Genomic DNA, 7863 nt, shown 5'->3' on the forward strand with positions numbered 1-7863 from the left:
TAATAACTGAATATAGTGTCTTATATTAGAAGAAGTTTCAGCTCGTCGGACCCGTGTTGTATTGTTTCTAATGGTTAAATTTCTCCTAGCTTGGTCCATTTCTATGTAATACTGGTTTTCAATAGACAACAATCTTGCTAATCAAATAAAATAAAATTAATACAATTATCGAGTTAGCATAATTATTAGTTATCATTACTCACCATTTTTTCCCATGAATAATAAAACATAAAATAATTCACAAAACATTATAGGCATAAACATAAATGTATCTTACAAACACAAATATTTATAACTGAATAAATTTTAAATTAATACAAATAACAAGTTATAACACTTACCATTCTTCCTCATTATTAATAAATTCACAAAATATGTAATTACCAGTCAAATATAACTCAAACACGAATATTCAAGACTATGTTATATTTACGCATATAATCCCAGATATTGGGGTGCCTTCCAAGTTGTGACAGCAATGTGGAATGGAAAGATTCTAGATAATTATTTGTACGAATATCTGACCTAAAAATTACAAAAAAAAAATATATATATATATATTATAATACATTAGAAAAAAAACTAAAATTACAATAATTGTATTGAAGATTTCTTACCCAAAAACACTTATACATGAGGCACCTATTTGATTAAACCAAAACTGTTGAATATACCCAATTAAAAAACCTTGTAATCGTTCTGATATTTCTTCAATACCATTGGCATACTCAATTATGGTATTAAACCCTTCGGCCATAGTGAATTGACACTCAGGGTGTACTTCTGCTGGGAGATGAGGCAATGCCAATACCTGAAAATGAATATGCATCCCAAGTATGAAATTTCAAATAATAATATAGTGTCTAGAATGAGTATCTAGATAACTTATTACTACTACTTATATATTTACATTACCATTCTTAATACTCGATTGGCTTCTGGGCTATTTTGAAATAAGTGAAAAACACTATTTAAGGTTCTTCGGCAGTATCGAATAACAGCCTGTAACAATACATTTATTATAAAACCAGAAGGCATAAAAACTTGAAAACTGTGGAAGTACTTGGCAGAAATGAAACCAACAACCTTGCAGATTGCTTTCATTAAAAATGCTTCTCACAGCATTCATCAAGCCTCTTTCATAGTCTGTAACTATAGTCAGTTGAGCATAATTCAATGGCAAAATTCTCAAAACAATATGGAAGAACGATTCATATGTTGCTTGCGTCATTTTCGATGTGAGAGCATATACCATTGGAAAAGACTAAACAGTAGAAAATGTATATGACATATTATAACAAAAAGTTAATTAAACAAATTATTAATTTAAAGCAAAAAATAATTAACCTACACTATGCATTAAAAGAACAAAACAATTAAGTTAAATGAATTACTTACAACATTATGAAAAAGTACATGAAAGGTCAGAAGGCAACCATTAGTAAGCTGAGAAGGACGTTTTGGTACTGTTTTAAAGGTTCCATCAATTCCTGCAACTCTGACAGATAAAAGCTCATTTCTATACTTTTCGATGGCATCTAAATTAAAAAATACTAATCCAACAGTTTCTCCCTCAGCTTCAAATAGTTGTTGAAAAAACCTAAATACAAAAAATTGATTTAATGAAATGCTAAAATATTTATTAGATAATATTGTCCTATCTGCTGTCACCTTGAAGGTGGATGCTGCAAGGTTGATGCATATGCCATATGTTCATTCAGAATACCTGCCAAATCTTCAATAGTGTCTGGGTTTGGTGGACGTCGACAATGACGCATTCTTTGTACACTTGCTTGTGATTGGAGAAATGTATAATTCCTTGCACCATCTGGATTTCTATAAAATTTAAAAATATAGCTATATTTTCTATGAAAAAAGTTACCTACTAACCAAACTTAACTTACGCAATTATTTCATTGTTATAAATATTTCTTATTGAATTTGATGTTCTTCCAGTACTTGTTCCTGCCAATCCAATACTTCTCCTTAAATGGACCATTGGAATATCAACTACTGGTGGATAATGATTATGGTTCCTATTAGTCTTAATCCAATTTTCTTTTATGTCCACACTTATAATTGCAGTGCTTGGACAGAATTCAGTTCGATTTTTTTGGTTTTCACATACCAAATAACTAAATATTTATAAAAATATAAACAGATAATAAAATATTAATTTTTGACATATTGCTACACTTACATTTTATTATTACGACTGTTATTTTTGTAATATCTATAGCCTAAATTATCCATATAGACTAAAGACTTTAGTCGAACACCAGGCAATGTTGTATATGTTGATATGGCTTCCTGTTCTAAAATAATTGCATTTTCATCTTGATCTAAAAAATTAATTATGGTAGTTAGGTACATAGCTAAATAATAGTTTATAATAGTATTATAATAAAAAACTATTATAATAGTTTATAGTTAAGGGGTATACAAATTATTTTTTGTCTTATATTGTCTAATGTAAACATTATTTATACAGACTGTATTTTTTAAAATAAATAAATAATAATAATTTAGTTTTAGTATCTAAAATTTAGTAGTTAAAAAATATTTATTACCGTAATTGTGGTCCATAATGAGACTTGTTGATTTTAGAAACTCAGTAAAAACTAACTGGCAGTTATTATGACAATTGAAAAACCGGGCCTTAATCTTCTAAAGTTCTAAATATAAATTATTATTTGGTACTTTAAAATTATTGTGACTTGCATTATAAGTACAGTGGGTGTGGTTGTATAATACTAAATTCCTTGATATCAATTTTCTGAAAAAAGACAGTTGGTATTACCTAAAATTTTAATTTCCCCCAAGTAGTTTCTTATCAATGTGTAGGAGAACTGTATTGCCCTGGCTGTGCGCAGGCAATGACGTGATAAGGTTTATTATCAATATGTTTATCATATTACCTACATTGAGATATATATATTAGATACATAATATACCACCGCATCAATATTCCCCTCACCACATTTCCAAGGTTGGCTACACTGGGCGTATAGTGGCGTCCGAACGGCGAACTTGCCAACCGGTAGCAGCTATTGTTCACGTAATCACGTCTTCTCGCGACTAACGAATAACGACCCTCTCTCAAATTTAATAACACATTACGTGTTCTTTGATCCGAAGAATTGATGTAAAGATGTATAATTTTTATCAATTTTCTATAAAAAAAAACAGGGTTCACGTTAAAAATATATAGCTTTTGCGCACAAGGACTGAGCCGCCGATTTGCGTTCGTTCTGTGAAACCGTCGTTAATCGAAGGCTGTCGTCGCTGCCGCGCATACAGAGAATCAAAAAATACATTTCGTTTTTGAGCGATTTTTTAACACATAATATATAAAACATAATATTATGTGTGATAATCCCAAAAGAAAACGTATATATGCGCGAGTGGAATCAAATAATATTGTGATAGTTTGATAATACAACTACGTATAATATAGCTACCTACTGCAGTTCTGTGGCGGCGATACGCGAAGAAGAATTTTAGTTTTGGTTGACCGAGTGGTATATTCTTGAAAGTGACCGAAGTTTATGATCACAATAATTACCTATACGGATTAACGACGGGTGGTTTGATAAAGGTTAAACTAGTGAAAATCCTACGACGTGTCGTTTTTCCCGTCAATGGTTGCGACTCGAGAGTAACAAATTTTAAAAATTAATTTACAACAACATAGGTACAACACTCATTTTTTTTATCCAAATTAATATTTATTTAAAGTAAACTATTGTAGACATACTAATCAATATGATCTGAAAAAATCTGATAAACGTTACTGAAGTAGGTAGTCATCCAGAAATTTAAAATGGCAGTGTGACATAATTGGGCTTGATACCATATTATAATTGCTTATCTATACACGAATCTATTCATGTACAATTTGCCCATTTGTTAAATGATTTAGCTAATATAGAATATCATATGTTTTTAATTAATTTCCGTTGTTTTTTTTGTTTTAAACAAAATAATTTTTTTGTTTTTTTCAATTGTTTTGAAGTTTGAACATATTTATAACAAGAAAAAATTTGTTATAATTTATGTTGAAAGGACAATGGGAAATTAATTATATTAATTATTAATTAATATTAGTTGTAAGTTTTTTTTCAATCAATTGGTAGTAGGTAGTAGGTACTCATAATAACAAATCAGTCCATTATGTGTTTATAGATTTACTAAAAAATATATCATATGAAATGTCATTTATTTCACTATTGCTATCGTAAACTATCAAGGGGTAAATACCTGACAGAAATTTTGTACACATTTTGTACAAATTGATTTCAATGATTATACCTATGATTACCCATGATTTACTACAAAGATTACCTATGATTATCAATGAATACCCATGATAACCATCACCTTGTTTACTGATTACCCCCCGTAAAATATGTATGTACATAAATATTTTAAAAATGCTATTAATATTGCATATTTTACGGAAAAAAACAAAATCGTGAGCCAACTTTCCTATTTAGATAAAACACCCACTGCAATAAAAAAAATGAACAAAGATCACGTGAGTTGTTGTTTATTAATTACTATATAACAATATTTGTATCTTACTATATTATAATATTGGCTATACGTAAAAATGTAATTTTAAAGAATGATCTACAAGTAGATTTCTTTTTTTTTTATGCATATAATTCAATACTATGATAATTTTATAATGTATAGGTATCCCTGTGTCGAATCAAAGTGCTATTTTTGATGAATTTGAAGAACCTCGTGAAATTCATACTCTTCATAACACAAGTAGTGGTAACTTTCTAACATAATTATATTATATTATTTAGTAATAGCTGATATATCTGTACAATATTTACACAATTTTTTCAATAGTTTAAAAACATCATTACTCATAATTATTTTTTGTATTATTTAGCATATGTAAAACTAAATTTAAAAATAATTAGCTTAAATTGTTTAGACACTTCATTTTTAGGAACAAGATGATTTATAATTTGGGTATTATTTGGATTGTGTGGTTGATTACAGTATGATTTTGTATAATAAGTCTTCTGTAAATTGATTTTTCATTACTCTTTTATAATTTTATAGTTATTTTTTTTTTTAACATATCTTTTTTTTAGATAACCAACGACATAACCAACCATATGTTTTCAAAAATAAACCATTATGTTTCAGAAAGTTAATTGTTGAGTTTTAATTCTAATGTCAAACAATCTGCAGGTAATATAATATTACAGATTTTATTTCATGAATTGAGTTTAATTGTTGCGACCATACACAAGTACTTATTAAAAATGTATATTTTGTTATTCAGGAGATATTGAAATCCAAAGTTATGTTAACAAAAATATGGCTTTTCTGAAAATAGAATTGAAACAAATTCAATACAGTCAACTAGTTATTTTGGAATGTCTAGACTCAATACAGTTACAATTAGAAGATCTGCCTCGGGCCTATGACAAAAATATTTCAATTAACAAGTTGAATGAGTTCATTACCAAATATTGATAAAATCACAGATTTACAAACTTTTGAAGACAAAATTGCTGGTGGCAGCGCATTTAGAACATGTTTGTTAATATTTATAATTTCTAATGATTAGCAAATTGAAAATATAGTACAACAAATTTATTTTTAGGTTAAAAAGCTTATATATATAGGTGGGAAACATACCAAAGCAATCGTACGGCGAATAATTGCGAAATTGTGCACGGATGAATAACTGAATAACATTTTGTACTTTGAGTATTTGGTAAGATTATAATTCTATGTTTGTGCATATAAAATATTTGCAATAATAATACCTCGAATAATACCTATATTAAAATGTTATATATACTATTTATTAATTCATTAAATACATACTAATTTAGTTAATTTATAGTTTAATTCATTAGACATTTTATTTATACTGCATCTTTATAAAAAAATCCTGTTTAGATATGCTAACAATAATATGATAAATTATATTTATTTGTACAGTAGCATGTAGATTTATAATTGTAGAAATTCTTTATTACCACAATTTATTCATGCATATTGTGTATTCATTGTAATTTACGTTACCTATACAACTTATGCATTTTAGATTAACTAGTTCAGTTAATTATCTTATTAAAAATTCATTAAATACATAGGTACTAATTTAGTTAAACATTAAATAGATAGTTCATTAGACATTTTGTTCATGATCCCTGCAGATAAGTAATACATAATTGTATTATTAAGAAAAACAACTTATTTACTGATAATTGAATTATGGATGTCATAATATGCAGTCAAAATATGTTACTATTGTTATAGTCTTAATTTTTAATACATTATATTAATTATATTTTGTTTCAGTATATCTTGCAACCTTGCAAATTATGACACAATCTTATCAACTGAATCTGGTGTAAAAGAAGAAAAAATTGAAGCGTAAACAAAGTAAGTTGATGGGTTTTAATTTTTTATTCAATTTATCAATGTATACTATTTAAGAGGACGCCACACCCAGATGTGTTGTCTCTGTCTAACAAGCTTGTCTTTTTTTTCAATAATTCCCAACAAAACACAGATAATGTTCTTACTATCAAGTTTCATAGTAAGTCGATTCACTCTAATTTTTAAGCTAACGGCATAAAACTTGAATTTCTGAGTGTAAATTTGGTATGTTACTTGTTTGTAATACTGAGACAACACATGCAGGTGTGGCGTCCTCTTAAAGTGTTTCATTAAAAACTTATTGACACTCATTTTAGTATTTAATTGATGTTTGAACATATTACAGGTGAAAGTTCAAATATTACTCGTGAACTTTGGAAGGAACCTAAAGATACTCTTATACCGCCATTTCTACCAGTTCAACCAAATACAGGAGAATTAAATAAAAACGATATGGTAGAAAATTTAAAATTATTTGATAGGTTCCTAATTGATTTTATATTTTTATTTTATAATAAACTATTAACCATGTTATATAAGATCATGGCAAGTCAAAAACCATGCTAATATGTTAAGGATACATGATATGCGGGTTACATTCATTAATCTAATATGGAACTTTCACAAAACAAAAATTACTAAATAAGTTAATTATTTTAATAAATGTGCGTATATATAATATATCTCGTAATATATTTAGTTATTATAATAATTAATACTACTATTAGAATTAAAATATAAAAAAAAATTGTTTTATTTTCATTTGTCAGTATAAAAAATTAAGTAGGTAGGTACCTAGTACAAAGTTCTAATTATAATTGTATATGTGACGTTACAATTTTAAAATAAAGAAAAGTATTTAAATACATGATAACCACAGATATATAAAAATGCTAGATAGTAGACTTCGGTATTATTATTATTATATTAATAAAATGGCTACCATCGTTATCTAAGAGGTGATTATTAATATGTAATATGTTGTATAGTATTGAAAAGTTACAATGTTACACATTGTTATATGTAGGTATATATTTAACAGTGATATATACAAAATAGTATCTTATCACCTACTGTATCAGTTTAATTTGTAAACAGTCACCTCTTAGATTGGCGGCCATTTTATTGGAGACAATATTTTATACGAATGGACAATAGCAGTCAGCCATCTAGTATTTTCATATAACTGTGATGATAACTGACTAGTACCTAATTGTATTTTAAATACTTTTTAAATTAATATATTTGTATAATTGTACAAGTGATTTTTACAAGACTGGTATTTTGTTCTAGTTCAATGCTGTTTGTGAAGAAGGGGGTATCAAAACAGACGATGTAGCAAAATTAATTCCAAGAAAACTTTTCACTAAAAAATTTGCTGTATTATATAATTGGACTGGAGCAAAAGGGAAAAAACCATTATCAAGTGTATTCTTGGCCAAG

General features: G+C 27.4%; 1 protein-coding gene across 1 annotated transcript; it reads right to left on the reverse strand.

Annotated features, from left to right (window-relative positions):
* Positions 1 to 525: 525 nt before the first annotated feature.
* LOC100575112 lies at positions 526 to 2129 on the reverse strand. Its single transcript, XM_029492807.1, has 6 exons — positions 1905 to 2129; positions 1672 to 1836; positions 1399 to 1600; positions 1064 to 1264; positions 916 to 1002; positions 526 to 811 (listed from the first exon to the last, which is right to left on the reverse strand). The coding sequence occupies exons 1-6, from the start codon at positions 1997 to 1999 to the stop codon at positions 614 to 616; spliced, it is 948 nt and encodes a 315-aa protein (XP_029348667.1). The 5' UTR covers positions 2000 to 2129; the 3' UTR covers positions 526 to 613.
* Positions 2130 to 7863: the final 5734 nt, after the last annotated feature.

Source organism: Acyrthosiphon pisum, chromosome X, assembly GCF_005508785.2.
Source record: "Acyrthosiphon pisum isolate AL4f chromosome X, pea_aphid_22Mar2018_4r6ur, whole genome shotgun sequence".
Taxonomy (NCBI): Eukaryota; Metazoa; Arthropoda; class Insecta; order Hemiptera; family Aphididae; genus Acyrthosiphon; species Acyrthosiphon pisum.

Coding starts and splice junctions, on each gene's coding strand:
- LOC100575112 (XM_029492807.1), bottom strand. CDS start 1,999: ATGGTCCATTTAAGGAGAAGTATTGGATTGGCAGGAACAAGTACTGGA. Junction 1,003..1,063: donor GTTGGTTTCATTTCTGCCAA/GTACTTCCACAG, acceptor GTATTGTTACAG/GCTGTTATTCGATACTGCCG. Junction 812..915: donor CCAATCGAGTATTAAGAATG/GTAATGTAAATA, acceptor ATTCATTTTCAG/GTATTGGCATTGCCTCATCT.